General features: G+C 61.1%; 1 protein-coding gene across 1 annotated transcript in view; it reads left to right on the top strand.

Moving 5' to 3' along the window:
- The window catches only part of FAM193A (family with sequence similarity 193 member A), a 96,500-nt gene that overhangs the window by 70,717 nt on the left and 10,706 nt on the right, over positions 1–15,077 (top strand). Inside the window, exons 14-19 of the mRNA XM_090267158.1 lie at positions 4,564–4,762; positions 5,670–5,942; positions 7,015–7,297; positions 7,790–7,973; positions 8,834–9,064; positions 11,184–12,027. Of these exons, the coding sequence (XP_090123284.1) occupies positions 4,564–4,762; positions 5,670–5,942; positions 7,015–7,297; positions 7,790–7,973; positions 8,834–9,064; positions 11,184–12,027 (2,014 nt within the window). The remainder of the gene's footprint in view (positions 1–4,563; positions 4,763–5,669; positions 5,943–7,014; positions 7,298–7,789; positions 7,974–8,833; positions 9,065–11,183; positions 12,028–15,077) is intronic.

Raw genomic sequence — 15,077 nt, 5'->3', positions numbered from 1 at the left:
GAAGCAGACTTTGTTTCTCTTACGGGGTTTTCTATTTCTAGCATCTCTCTTCTCGCACGACTCGTGTGTCCTTGCACACGGTCCTTTCTCCGTGAGAGCCCTGGGCGTGGCCGTCGTTTTCCGTGTCCTGTGTGACCGTTCTCAGCCGTCTCTCTGCGTGTCCTGCTCGGCCAGGCTGTCGTGCCTCCGAGCCTGGACTGACTCTGTCAGGCCTCCTCGCTCCCTTCGTCCTTCGGCAGCTCTCGTCCCCATTTCTCGTCCCCTCTCTCCCTGTTCATCCTGGGAGCCTCGTTGGGTCAGCCTCCCGGCTAACCCTGGGGGGGCCCCAGCTGCTCCGACAGAGCCCAACACGCTCTTCTCCTAAACACCGTGACGTATCTTGGGCGCCCGGGTCAAGGCCACGACTAGCTTGTCACGAGTCATGGACGTGCGTGTCGCTGTTCTGGGTTGGAGGGAAGCCCAAGGACTTCAGCTGGCTTGTTTCTGCTGCTGTGTTGTCCCCTGACGTGTGTGGTGACTTCTTATTGTGAGGCCATGCCCTGCTCACGTCGCTCTGCGAGAACCCTGAGGCCCGGAGCAGGGGGCCTGCTCGGGGACGGTCTCCACTAGCCGGCCTGAGGTGCCCCAGGGGCGCGGACACGCCTCGGCCCCGCCGCTGCTCTGGACGGTCTCCAGCTCTCCTGCCTGCTGTGGGGCCGGGCGGCCCTGGCACTGCACCCTGGTGCCCTGCACCCCCACCTGGCCCTTTGCTCTTGCCCCGCTTCTCTGTGAGAGGCTTCCCTTGCTTCCTCTGCGGCTCAGCACTTGGCGCAGAGGTGCTTGGTGCCATTTATCTGGGATCGAGGGGGAAGTGTCCCCCGTTAGTAGAGAAGCCCCGGCAGAGGGGGACGCCAGACCTCACAGAGGAGCAGACGTGGGCTGGTGGGGCAGTCTCACCGCCTGCCCCACGTGGTCCAGGAGCCGCAGGCCACACCTGCTTCCCGGCTGTGGACGGACCCCTGGGGCTTCCGGCTCGAAGCCCCGCGTCTTCTCGGCCCGGAAAACGTGCTGTGGAACAAGCACCGCTGGCCAAGGGCCTGGGGACAGAGGCGGAGCGATGTCTGGGATTCTGCACGGGGACGGGAGGACACTGGAGGTGGTCTCCAGGCCGCTCTCACTGAGGGCAGCGCCTGGTGGCCACCCCTCGGCATCCCTGAGGCCCAGTCCCCGCAGAGGTGCTGCGTGAGGAGGAGCGTGCGCACAGGGACGTCCGGGTCGGAGTTTGAGGGAGGAGGCAGCTCCTGGAGGCGGGGGCACGGCGGCTGCCCCCAGAGTAGCTGGTGCTCTGCCTCGTCACTGCCGCCGGCCGGGTGCCGAGGACCCCGTCCTCTTGCCTGTGGGGTTCCCGGGTGGAATGTGCGGTGTGGGCAGGCCCTCCCGCGAGCACGTCGTTGGCTCGCCGGCCCCTGCACCGTGCCTACGGCTGTGGGGCCACAAGGCGGCGTGCGACATGGGTGGCCATCAGCTCCTGCGTGAGTTCCCAGCTTCACAGAAGCGTCTGGCTGCATGCACATGCGTGTCAGCGCGTTACCTAGAAGCAGGAGGTGTGCTTTCCTGTGAGTCCCTCTGTGTAGGGAGAACACGTGGGCTGGTGTGTGCGTGGAAGCGGCGTGGGGCATGGGCGTGCAGTCAGGCGAGGGGCCGTGGCCGAAGCAGGCAGCCCTGACCCAGGCACCCGTTTCCTCTGGAGGAAACCCCGAGCTGACGCGGGTAGCAGGGGCCTGTGTGACATTCTGCAGCCTCAGCCTGTGTGTTACGGTCCCCGCGCCCTTGGACGGTCACGGCTCGGTCTCCTGTCCTGAGTTGGCTGGCTTCTGAGGAGCTGTGTAAATTGAATGCAGAGTCCTTAGTGTATGCTGACAGTGTCACTGTCCCACGGTCCTGTCCCCTTAGTCCTCCCGCTGAACTCGGCCCGACAGTGACAGTACGCAGTGTGTGCCAGGCCCTGTGCCCCGCACCAGGAGATGGAAACCCCTGCACCCTGCTCCCCGTTTTCGGGACCCTCACAGTGTGAGGAGAGGACAGAAGCACACTCAGGCTGCAAAACCAGAACTCTGGGGTGTGTTCTAACAGCAGCTGTGGGTGCAGAGTGAGGAGGGACAGAGCCGGGGAGCTGGCTGTTGGGCCGGTGGCCGCTGTGCAGAGGAGGCTCTCTGGACGCATGGGTGGTGGGCCCAGGCTGTCAGCCCGGCTTCCTCGAGATGAAACCAGGCCACCGCGGCCACGTGGGTGCTCGGGAAGCCCTTGGGACAGGGTTGAGCCCTGGAGGTGCTTCTGCCCTTCAGGCCCACCCCGTGGGGCCGGCAGCAGAGCTGCCTCTCAGCAGGGCCACAGCTGCCCGCCTGCCGGACATGCCCACCCCGGGGCCGGCGGTCTCCAGGACTGAGAGTGCTTTTGTGCAGTTACTTCCCGTCAGACCCTTCCCAGCGCAGCAGCTCTCAGCGGGCCTCTCGTCTGCGGCTGTGCAGTCTTCTCATTCTCTCCCTGTCCCTGGGGCCTCTGCAGAACAGAGGCTCCTGCTTTGACCCAGGGCCTCCAGTCCAGATCTGTTTCCTCCCATTTCCAAACTCCGAATGCTCCTTCCAGCCTCCCGCTGCATCTCTGCCTCCCGAGCCCAGGCAAGGTCTACAGGCGCGCTACACCGCCCGGACAGAGAGACGGCCCCTCCGCTGCCCTGGGCGCAGAGGAGGGGGTGAGGAGGGCCCGCAGTCCTGCGCAGGGGTGAGGGGCCACTGTCGCACTCACGAAGGTTCACTCTGGGCCACGCAGTGTGCTGACCAGCGGCACGTTGTCTGGCTTAAGTCTCAGCGCAGGCCCTGGAGGTGGGTGTTTCTACATCGTAGTGAGGAAACTACCACACAGGATGATGGGGTGGCTTCCTGAGGTCCCACAGCTGATAAAAGGGAGAGCCGACACCGGAACCCGTCAGTCCGAAGCCTGAAGGCTGCGAATGGGACCCGAGTGCACATCCAGCTCCGTCACTGACCACTTGCTGGGCATGGAGCCAGAGATGGCCGTTACCGGCTTGGCGTCTAGTCAAGCTGTTGTCCCGAGAGCTTTGACTTCCCCGTCCTCCGCGTTGTCACCATTTCTCACCCCCAGACTGCCTCCAGTGCCATCTTTGCCCCTAGTGGCTCAGTCACCAGACTGCCCCAGCTTGACCTTTGTATTCACCTGGCCAGGTCGCCTTGCCGGTGCTACAGCCCTCTGCAGCTCCTGGCTCTCAGGAAGGGAGTGGTACCAAGTTCTCTGTCATTTGGCCCCTGTAGCCCATCAGCCTAGGACACAGCTGTCCATGGACATGGGCCATGCCTGTTCCCTGACTCGCTTCCCCTCCCCGCCTGTCACCCCATCCGGGCCCCAGGGGCTCTACTGAGCCATCACCTGCTCTTGGGAGTCCTCTCGAAGCCCTGTCACACGAGTGCACAGACTCACTACTCATGAGGATCCCCGAGGGTGGCATGGCCAGGCTTTCTACGGGAGCCGTGCCCGAGCATAGGCCTGCTAGGGAAAGCCGGGGTGGGGCGTGGGCGGGGGTCCCTGTGGCCCGCTCCCTCTTGAAGCTCATAGAACTCAAGGAAAGGCAGACATTGAACCAGTGGGCATGGTTCGAGGTGTGGTTAAGTGCCCAGAGGGAGGGTTGTGGCTTTGTTGTGTGCCGTGGGAGGCGCATGTCTGGGTGTGAGTGTTGGGTGGTGATGGCCGTCAGCGGTGGCTTCTCTGCGGAAGGGATATGGGGCCTGAACGGTGAACGTCAGTCTGGGATGGCAAGCTGAGGGCTGCGTGTACTTGAACTGGGACACACAAGCGAAGGTCAGGCCAGGGAGGAGCTGGAAGTTTGAGGACCAAGGGGAGGCCAGGATGCGCAGGGGCCCGGGGAGCAGGCAGGACCGGGCTGGCGCGGCTACAGCTGTGCCTTCGCCTTAGAGCAGTGGGTGCCACTGGCCGTCGGGAGCACGGGGGCTGCCAGCTCTTGCTTGCACTCAGAACACTCACTTGGCTACTGAGGGGCGGGAGCAGGAGGAGATCGGGCCAGCCGTGCAGGTGGAGGTGGGGGTGCGGGTGGAGGCCAGGCAGCAGCAGGGATGGGAAGACGCCCCGCCCCCTCCCTTGGACGAGGGCCTTGCCCAGGGTCTTCCAACAACATCACACGCTTATGCCCTGCACGAAGGGTTTTACCGTTTTTGTCGTCGATTCCAGAGTTGACTTTTTAGCAGTGATCGTTAATACTTTGAGTGGGCGTGAGCCAGAGGAACAGATCCTGTGCACGTGACCGCACGTAAACTGTGACTGGGGGGGGGTCCTCGAAGTTGCTGAGCACCTTAGGGGTCTGGGATGCGTTCCGTGAGGCATCAGCTGCTTTCAGCATCTCCATCTGGGTCAAGTTTGTCCGTGAGACGTGTTCCGCCCGGTGCCTCTCACCATGAGCGTGTCCCTCTCGGTTTCCAGCAATGACTTGTCTGTCGCTTAATTACTTAAACAGAATATTACTTTCGATATATGATTAGATCTCTTTTTTTGTAGGCTTTACCGCCAGCACCTGTTCAGAACCACACCAGCAAGCCGCAGGTGTTCAGCGCGCCCCTTCAAGACCACATCTACCCGAGCTGTTTCGGGACTACTCCAGAGTGGAACAGCTCTAAGTTTATCAGTCTCTGGGGATCAGAAGTGATGAATGATAAGAACTGGAGTCCTAGCACTTTCTTGCCAGATACAATCTCTGGTAAGGAACCTGTTAAACTTCCTTCAGGTTGTATAGCGACGCGTGGGTAGTGGACGGCCGTCTGCGGCCAGGGTCTCCCGTGGAAGTCCCCGAGGGGCCGGGCCCTCGTGCGGCTGTGCCCCGGCTGCTCAACCCCCGTCTCCATCTGCAGTGGTCAGCCCACCCCTCCACGGCGTCCTGTCCTGTGGTGGGCGGGGCTCCGGGTCCTGATGCTGGGTCTCTGCTGCCCCAGTGCTGCTGAGCGTCCTGTGTCCAGGGTTCGGTGTTTGGCCTGTGGCTCTTGAGCGCTGGCAACAACCAGACCTCGACTCAGTGCCCGCATGCACGGTGCAGCAGTGCCGCCGTCAGCCGGCATGTCGTGACTGGCCTTCCTTCCTGCTCTCTCTGTCTCCATGGGATTTCGCCCTCTGACAAGCTCATCCTCCCAGCGGCTGAGGCACAGCTGTTACTGCAGCACCCAGGCCCCTGCGGAGGGGCTGGTCCCAACGCCTCATCTCTGTCCTCACGTGGTTAGAGCCCCTGGTGGCCCCATACCCAGCCACTGCATGTGGTCAGAGCAGCAAGCTAGGCTGACATCTGGTTTGGGCCTGGAAACGGTTTCTAGCTGTGTGACCTTGGGCAAGTTGCTTAGCCTCTCTGGGCCTGAGTTTCTTCCTCTTCAGGATGGGAATGATCGTACCAAGCTCAGAAAGGAGTTTTAAGGCATTAAAATAAAGTAACCTTTGGAAAGCATCTAGCACAGGCACTGGCACGTCGTGAGTGCTCAGGAAATTTTCTTCTTAACATTAACGTGAGGTGAGTCGCGTCATCCCAGTAGACGCCTCACTTCAGAGCAGCCCCAGGTGCCCTTTAGGTTTTAACCGAGTACTGTCTCTTTTAGAAGCCTAATTTCCCTTCTTCTCTGAAGGGGGTGACGTGCTAGGGCCCACGCTGTCAGAGACGAGACCCGACACCCTCCCACCTCCATCAAGCAACGGAACACCTGCCGTTCTGGATTGTAAAGAGAAGAAAAATGCCGCAAAAAAGAAATGTTTGTATAACTTCCAAGATGCGTTCATGGAAGCAAACAAAGTGGTGATGGCCACCTCGTCGGCCACCTCCTCCGTGTCCTGCACGGCCACCACTGTGCAGTCGAGCAACAGCCAGTTCAGAGTGTCGTCCAAGAGGCCTCCATCCATGGGTAAGGCGTGGCGGGCGGGCTCCGCGGGCTGGGGGTCAGCGCCATTCCCAGCGCTCGTGCCCGAGAGAACGCCGCTGCCCCAGCAGTGGCCGCGAGGCTTGCCCTGGAGGCCGTGCCCGTGGGCCCTGCCCTGCCGTCCAGAGCACGCAGAGAAGTTCTCAGTAGCCTAGAGGCAGAGCCTCGGAGCGCGAGCCTGTAGGGCACTGCTGGCGCCCAGTGTGGCCGTCCCACTCTGGCCTGTAGCACGGTGTGGGGACCCTGGCAGCAGGGATGCCACCTGCCCGCGGCGGGTCAGGACGTGGGAGCCGGCCCATAGGGGCTCACAGGGCAGAGGGCAGGGGCCCTGGGTGCTTGGGCGGGGTGGGGGCCTTCCCTGACACAGGAGGGGACGCTCGCTGCTGTTGTGCGAGCAGAGCGAGAGAAGCGGGGGCCGCTCGGAGCCAGCAGGGGGGCGCCCTCAGTGGGTGCTGGAAGCCTTGGGTGTCAGAGTGGGGAGCGCAGTGTCCCCGCCCCCTGGGAGCAGCACCTGCTGGTGCACGCCTGGCCGGAGGCAGCCTCGCCACCGCTGACAGGAGGGGCCCGGGCAGCCTGCTGGGAAGGCTGTGGCCTGGCCTTGGTAGCACGTGTGCCCCAAGCACGTCAGCTCAGCCTCACACAGGACTGGAAACCCAGGCTGCGGGACGGGTGTCTTTGCTCGGGTGTCAGTGTGGGTGAAAGGAGTACAGGGTAGACAGGCTGGGCTAGGGGTGCCCGCGGGGCCTGCTAAGCAGGGCTTGGCCACGCAGGAGAGCGTCCTGGTGGTGGCGCGTGCCTGCTGCGGGGTGCTGCTGTGGTCACGCGTGGCACCTGCTCTCGGGGGAACGTGTGTGTCAGGAGTGAGGGAAATAGGACAAAATGTCCACTAGTGATGAATCCTGGTCAAGGGTATTGGGTACCCTTTGTGGTATTTCTTCAAACTTTCTATAATCTGAACATGTTTACACACAAAAAAAAATTGGTGAAAAGTCTTAATTAAGAGGAACACGCACGTGTATGTGGCTCAGCTGTTGGCACGGCCTCATCTGTGATGCAGGTGAGGTCTTCCATGGCATCAGCAAGGAGGAGCACAGGCGTGCGGTGCCGGCCGCCCCGAGGAGCAGCCCCACGGGCCTGGCGCCGCTCCCCACCCTCGCCCCCGCCGCCCTCTCTCCAGCCTCCACGCCTCCCCTGGCGAGTCTCACGGCTCCCAACTTCCCTAAAACTGCGGCCACCTCTCCTGGCTTCGTGGATACACGCAAGAGCTTCTGTCCTGCTTCAGTTGGACCCCCGCCCCCCACCACAGACGGCTCCATCAGCGCGCCTCCGAGCGTCTGCAGGTGAGCCCAGGTCCTGGAGGACGGCCGGGCAGTTTGCAGATGGGGCGCTCTGTACCCCAGCACTGTAGGACGGCTGTCGGAGCTCCGTTCCCAGTGCAGTGCAGCTTAACAGCCAGTGAAATGAGCCGGAGGGACGCCTGGCAGAGGCCAGGGGTTGGGGAGGAGCCAGGGCCGCAGGGACTGGTGTGTAGATTCCACCCAACCACTGACAGTGTCAGGGGCTGGGCCCTGGGTGGTTCTTGCATTGAATTTGTTGTACGTTAAGCTCAGTACAGTACAACTGACACTCGACAGTGTTTCTTTTTTAAGACAGTTTTTGTTACCTTAGAACTTGCCTGTATGAAGCCCCCCCCACCCAGGATGGAGTGGTAGCGAGGGATGGTGGAGAGGCTGTGCCCGATGAGCCCTCTGGGTGTGCCCCCGTGTCTGTGCGGGCCACACACCCACCGCGCGGGCGTGCGCGTGCTGACGGGCCTGTGTGCGGTTCCGCAGCGACCCCGACTGTGAAGGCCACCGCTGCGAGAACGGCGTCTGCGACCCGCAGCGGGACGACGGGGACGAGAGCGGGGACGAGGACAGCTGCTCGGAGCACAGCTCCAGCACCTCCACCTCCACCACGCAGCGGGAGGGCAAGTACTGCGACTGCTGCTACTGCGAGTTCTTCGGGCACGGCGGGGTGAGTGCCGGGCGGCGCCGGAGGGCAGCGGCTGCAGCGCCGGGTGCGGTGGGCTGGGCGGGGACTGCGCGTAGTGCACGTCCAGGTCTCATTTGAAACAGCGGTTCCACTTCTAGGTCTCCTCGTCCTGAGGGCGTAATGAAAAAGTTTGCCCAAAGGTTTAGCCGTAAGGGTTTCAACACGACCTGGTCACGTGTTTGTGAGTTACAGTAGTGGGTGAGGTGGGGGCTCACTCACTGCCCAGCTGTGGGCAGCGGGGGGTCTGGACAGTCGACAGCCCTGTGGGGACAGCAGGCGGCGTGTGCACGGCTGGCTTCCTCTCCTTCGCGTACAGAGGCTGCTGACACACAGACACGCCTGTGCGTCTCACAGCGCCGCCACCTGCCTCACGAGGAAGTGCCAGCCCTAGTGCCGGGCGGCCGTGGGAGAGGCAGGCTCGTCTCCTGCCACCTGCGCGCTGTCTGCGTCTGCCGCGCTGCGCACCTGTGGGCACCTGCGCGCAGGGGTCGGTCAGGCTCTGGCAGTGGGGGCGAGGGCGACTTCTTTCCGGCACCAAGAGGGAAACCTACAAACATAAAAAGATACGGACACGTTCAGTGACAGGAAAAGATAACCACACTGCACTACATTAGAAGCAGATTAGTCAATGTGTAATTATTTCTTTTCGGTTTAGAAGTATTTATTTTTGTATGTAATCGTACATACTTTACCAGACCTTCTATGAATGTATAAATTTCTTTGGTGAGCATGTATTTTGAGTCATAAGGGAAATTTTATTTTTAGAAATAGTCTGAAGTTTATATTCCCTGTCATTGAAACTTGAAGCTTAATTTAGTCATGTTTCCTTTTAATTGGCTTAGCCTCCAGCCGCACCAACAAGTAGAAATTACGCGGAAATGAGGGAAAAGCTTCGCTTACGGCTGACGAAGAGGAAGGAGGAGCAGCCGAAGAAAGCGGACCAACTGTCCGAGCGCGAGAGCGTGGTGGACCCCCGCAGGGTGGAGGACCTGCTGCGCTTCATCAACAGCTCCGAGACCAAGCCCGTGAGCAGCTCACGCGCCGCCAAGCGGGCCAGGCACAAGCAGAGAAAGGTACCCGCGCCTGCCTGTGCGTCTGTGCAGCAGGGACCTCGGGTTTGGAGCTGCCACCCTTGCCCTCGACGTTCTTGGACTTGACAGGCCTCTGGGCCCTCGTGCTGGCTGGCGTGGGGTGCAGACCCTCTGCTCTTGTGCGCAGGGAAGCTTAGGAAGTGGGGGTGGCGGTGGGCTTTTGGAGCCCGGCTGCAGTGACTTTGTCAGGAGGCTGGGACAGGGCCCTTGGCACGACGGCAGCCCCAGCCTGTCTCACCCCACAGCCACAGCATCTGGGAGGAAGAGGGTCCGCACGCAGCATTGATATCGGGGTGGCAGAGTGAGGTGAAGGCATCGTGGGCAGTGCTGGGTAGCTCCCCGCTCAGCACAGGGCTGGGGTGTCGCCAAAGCCGGTTTGTCCCGGGCTGTTCCTGGACATGACCTGCATTCCAGTGAATGAGCAGAATCCTCAGACTGGGTGTGCGTGACAGTGTGTCCCTCCCTCTGTGTTCACTCTGTAAGTGGTGGGAGCAGCTTCCTCTGGGACCGACCCTGTTCTCCTGCGGTTCCCACAGAGCCCTGGGCTGCAGCAGGGCCAGGCAGCTCCCGGGTGCAGCCTCCTCCAGGTGTCAGGCTCAGAGCCAGGCCTCAGCAGGCAGGGCCACCTTGGGAGCAGGTGAGGAGGGCATCCCCCAGGCCCTGCCATGCGCTCTGCACTTGACAGCGGTGGCTCTCGGCGAGGTGCAGTTGCTCTGCTCAGGGGTGCACCGTCAAACCCCGCTTGTAGCTCAGTCCTAATAGGTCTGGAGTGGCTCCCAGGACTAATTTGGGCTGTTGGGGGACCTGTTTTGCCCCCCAGAAGACTTGGTTTGCAGAGCCCCACAGGAGGGGGGAGAACAAGCCATGTTCTCCATCCAGACGTGTCACGGCATCGGGGGTCCCCGGGGTGTCCATGTCCCGGGAGACGTCCCTGTGGAGTTCTCTGTCCTTGTGAGCTGGGCTGGGTCCACACGTGATGCCCAAGCCCTCGGGCTCACCATGGTCACCGCAGCCTCCACTGAGCCCGTGTGCTCCCTGCCGAGCACCCGGTTTCTCAGAGTGACCCACGCACTGGCTTCACGTCTTACTGATGGGCTGCTTGTTGACGTGAAGGCAGCACACATGCATGTCAAGTCCACGGTGGATTCCGCCCTGCAGCAGGTCCACCCCTAGCCGCACGCAGGGGAGGCGCCCGGGCTGCCCCCGGGAGGCTGCTCTCGAATGGGCGCAGCACAGGCTTCCGACACCTCCCTCTGGAGACCTGGAACTGGTGTCTTGGGGCCTGTTGCATTTTTAACATAATTTTATGTTTAATTTTTTTCAAGTAAATTGTGTCCTAAAAATGATGCTTACTGAAATAGCGTGAAAAATAATTTACACTTGGAAGGGCCTTCCTATTTTCCCACGCAGAGTGGTTTGCCAGAGTTTCTCCCGAGCACTGGCCTGGCTGGGCCAGTGACAGGAGCAGCCGGGGCCCCTCTTCGGAGACTTCACATTTGTTTTCTAAACAGAAGGAGCAGTTTCCAGTCATGCTTTGGGGGTGGGCGTCCCTAAAGACAGTCCCTCCCTTCCACGTTGGGCAGCAGGAATAACCCCGTCTCTCGGCCCTGCAGCACCGCAGAGAGTCCTGGCTCTGGTCACTTGTGAAAGTAGATTGCAACTATCGTTTATCTGCTGGGGCCCTGAAGGAGCTTCTAAGTTTTCCAGTGCACACTTCTCATGGCCTGCTGCCACACGGAAACACGTCAGCCTTCACCTGGGAAGGACAGTGCCATGGTGCACGATCGGCCTGCCAGTGGCTCCGTCGCCCCCACAGACAGGGGTGTGGCAGCTGTCTCCGCCTTGGTTTACCTGCCTGGCACTAGGTCGATGGCTTTAAGGAATTTTTTAACTGTCCCCTCCCCCAAATAAAGTAAGTGTATATATCGGTAAAGTAATGTGGGGCAGGTATGTTCTAATAAGAGCTTTTGATTTATTGAACCTCTTTCTGGGTTTATGTTCTTATTTTATGACTCATTTTAAAAAGTCTTATTTTTCTACACATGTTCAATTTCTGGACACTTACTGTTGTCTTACGGCCCCTCTCTTTTCTCCCCGGCAGCTGGAGGAGAAGGCGCGCCTCGAGGCGGAGGCCAGGGCCCGGGAGCACATGCATGTCCGCGAGGAGCAGCGGCGGCAGGAGCCGGAGGAGGACACACGGCTCGCAGAAGAGCTCCAGCGGCTGCAGGAGCTCCAGAAGCTCCGCGCCGTGAAGAAGAAGAAGAAGGAGAGGCCGACAAAAGACTGTCCCAAGCTGGACATGCTTGCTGGGGCGCTGCAGGCAGCAGCAGAGCCCGCGCCTGACCTGGCGCACATGCACAACGGCTCCCTGGAGCCGACCGAAGAACCAGAAACCTCACCTCACTCCCCGTCCAGGCACGCCGACCACACGGAGCCCGGGCCAGGGGCAGACAGGGATGCGGCGGACCCGGGGGACACCAGAGACTCCAAGCTTCTCCTGCCCGAGGGGGTCAGTGGGAAGCAGCAGGAGCCGCTGTCCTTCCTCCTGGACATAATGCAGCAGCACAAGGAGGGGACTGGCAAACAGAAGGCGAGACAGGCTGGGAAGGCCGGCAGCGAGCTGGGCAGGAGGCCCGCAGAGCCCCCCAGACCCTCCGAGGGCTCACCCAGACCCCGGCCCCAGACTGAGCCAAAGGCTAAAGCACCTGACCTCACTGCCCTGGCGGAGCAGAAGAGAGAGGAGAGGAAGGTCAGCAGCAGCAGCAACCACAAGAAGCAGCTGAACCACGTCAAGGAGGGGAAGGCGAGCCCCGGCCCCGCGGAGCCGGCCTGCCCGGGCGAGCCCCCGCACAGCAGCAAGCTGGCCCTAGCCGACTCCCCGCAGCCCAGGGGCAAGAGCAAGAAGGGCCGGAAGAAGAAGGGGGACCGCGCCAGCAGCTCTCTCGGTAAATGCGCGGCCGGTGGGCGTCTGCTGGCCGGGGCCTGTGGTTCAGTCGGTGGTGAGACGTGGCATGCTGGGCTGTGTCCACGCCCCCCCGCCCCCGCACTCAGTCTGTCCCTCCTGCCCTTCGCCAGCATGAGGGACTGATGGCGCTTGCGGTCGTGTTTTGTGATTCTGAAACAGTTCTGGGTTTCCTGTAAGACTGCACGAGTCCACAGGGTTCCTTAGGGTCCCCCAAACCGGCCCCTGCCCACTCAGCATGCCGCTCTGTTAGCCTCCTGAGCCCCATGAGGGCGGCTTCCGCCACGGTGCCCTTCGCCCGCGCTGCCCCCGCGTGTCCCACCCCGAGGCGGCTCTCACAGGACTGCCGCTCGCCCGCCGCGCCCAGAGGTCAGCACGCTGCCCTGGTCCCGGTTTGGTTTCTAGGCTGTGTGCTGTCGCTCCCCTGCCGGCTTGGGTGGTGGCGCCGCGGCACTGGGGGCCCTTGTGCCCCGCAGGCTGCCAGGGGCATAGCCTCTGCCGGTGTCCCCACCAACCTTTGGGCTGGGGTGGTGGCCGCCCAGTCCCTTCCCTACTGCCCTGGTAACACCTCCTCCGTGATCTGTGGGAGACGAATGTCCTTTCTTCTCTTCCTTTAATCGTTCCCCTCCAGTCTCAGTACCCACTGACAGTTCTTGCTCAAAGCGGCTATCCCTGCATGGTTTCCAAAGGGTGGTTTTCCTGCTACTCTTCCTGCCGCGTTTCTGCCTTGGCTTTCCTTCCCTCCGCGTCCTTCCCACGCCTGGGGTTATGCACGTGAGGCGGGTTCCTGGATGGTTCTCTGGGCTGTAGATTACGATCCTTTGCTAACCCTGTTCACTTCGACCCCCTAACTGGCCCGGATGCCGTCCCCAGCCCCCTCGGCCTGGCCCCCAGCCTTGTTCACGGAGCACTTTCCTACTTTCTGGCAGTTTGGTGTCCCAGGCTCGTTTTGTAGTGTCCCCCTCCCAGCCCTGAGCTGGCCATCTCCCCAGGGAGCCGCAGTCCACTTTAGGGGCGAGCGGCACTTAAGAACCCAGGTCTGGGCGTACGGCCCTGGTGTTGCCGCCAGCGCCACAGCTGACTGAGCCAGGAGGGGCGCGTGTGTGTGTGTCTGTGCCAGGCTTCTCTGCAGGGAGCCCCGAGGGGCAGGGACAGGCTCAGGGCAGGCACGCGTATCCTGCTGTCATTGCAGATGCCGCCGCCCTCGCCACTGCGCAGACAGCACACTGGCTGCCGTGTTGCGGTCCCGTCCTGTCTGTGGCCTGTGGCTCTGCGCCAGTCAGGGGCGGGGATGCAGGCGCGTGCAGGGCCTGGCACGCGTGGGAACGCAGGGGCTCTTTCTCAGTTTGTGTTTATTTTGTGTTTCTCCTCCTCCTGTTTCTTCCATCTGGTTCCCACCCACTGACTGTACGCAGTTTCTTTGTACACAAAAGGTAGCGTAGTAGGGGTATTCTTCGTTCCTTTTCCCTTTGCTCCCCGTGCCCCCCGCCACTGGGTTCTGGAAATCACTTGGTGTCAGTTCATAGAGTGGGTCCTCACTGGTTTTTTAGGGTGTGATGTCCCATCTAAAATAGAGTGATCGCCCAGGTTGGTGTTGGAACGTTAGTTGGAACGTTGTCCCACAGACAGAAAGGTCACAGGTTCGAGTCCCAGTGAGGGCGCACACCGAGCTGCAGGTTTGATCTGCGTTCTGGATGCATGTGGGAAGACCACTGATCGATGTCTGTCTGTCTCTCTCCCTACCCCTCTCCGCCTTGCTTCCTTTTTTTAAAAGATTTTATTTACTTTTAGAGAGAGGGGTAGGGAAGGAGAAAGAGAGGGAGAGAAACATCGATGTGTGGCTGCCTCTTCCACACCCCCAACCAGGGCCCTGGCCCACAACCCAGGCACGTGCCCTGACCGGGAATCAAACCAGTGAGTGACCCTTTGGTCCACAGGCTGGTGGTCAGTCCACTGAGCCGCACCAGCCAGGGCACCTCCACTCCTTATTCCCTAAAAGCAATGAAAAAAAACTCATCTGCTCACCTCTCCTCCAGGATGAGCTCCTGCCTGTGTGCCCTGTTGGGGCTTCTCCTGGAGGAGGCGTGTTTGCTCAGGCCCCGCCTTCCCACGCCCTCTGGGCCGCCCTGTGCCCGTGCCCGTGCTCACGTCTGGCTCTGTAACTCGAGCAGGTCCACCCACCGCGGAGTCTTCTTCACACTTTCCTCTGACTACAGCGAGTCATAGTTTTAGGGCTTTCTCTCTTTCTTTGTGAAGTTTTTATTATTTTTATCATTTTTTACTGGGTTTTTTAACTCTTCCCTCCATCTTTAGTAGCACTTGGTGTATCAGGGCCATTGGCCTTCTAACTGCATTGCACCCACCGTCTCCCGGCCGCAGGCTGTCTCTGACCCGAGCTGGCCTGCGCGCGAGGCTGTCGTTCTTCCTGTCACGGTTGCCTCTGCATTTGAGAAAGCTGTCCCCTGACCCGAAGGTTAGGAAGGAACGCGCCAGGTTTTCTTCTGGCGTTTGTGTGGCTCAGTTCTCCTTTAAGCCCCTGGTGCGTTTGGAGTTGATTCCCGGGCACCCCGGGCAGCATGGAGCCAGGGTTACCTTTTCCACGCGGTCACCCCACGGTCCCTGCCCCAGGGACTGGGAAGCCCCTCTGGCCTTGGGGACGTGGGTGGCGGCTCTGTGCTTCGTGAACGTGCCGTGTGTGTTGGGGCCCCGTAGCCCCGGACCCCAACCCAGCGAGCTGTTTAAGTGTTCATGACGTTCTGGGAAAAAACACCCGGTGGCGTAGCCGACACAGACACGCCGTTCATTACTCGCGTCACAGGGACGCGCCCCGACAGCGGTGGGTCAGTGCCAGAGGGGCCGCACCGCCTCCAGCCTGAGGCTCCTCGTCAGGGGTCCCCGATGGAGGAGGTGCGTGTCCTACACGTGACTCTCAACTGTGTTGCCTTAGTGTGTAAAAGGGTCAAGGAGCAGTCACAGGACAAGAAGCTGCTCCCAAAGGAGAGAAGGAGGGAGTTACAATTTATTTCTAAAACA

Source organism: Furipterus horrens, unplaced genomic scaffold (genome assembly GCF_987537825.1).
Source record: "Furipterus horrens unplaced genomic scaffold, mFurHor1.1.pri manual_scaffold_2, whole genome shotgun sequence".
NCBI lineage: Eukaryota > Metazoa > Chordata > Mammalia > Chiroptera > Furipteridae > Furipterus > Furipterus horrens.
This window is presented reverse-complemented; position numbering and strand designations above follow the sequence as displayed.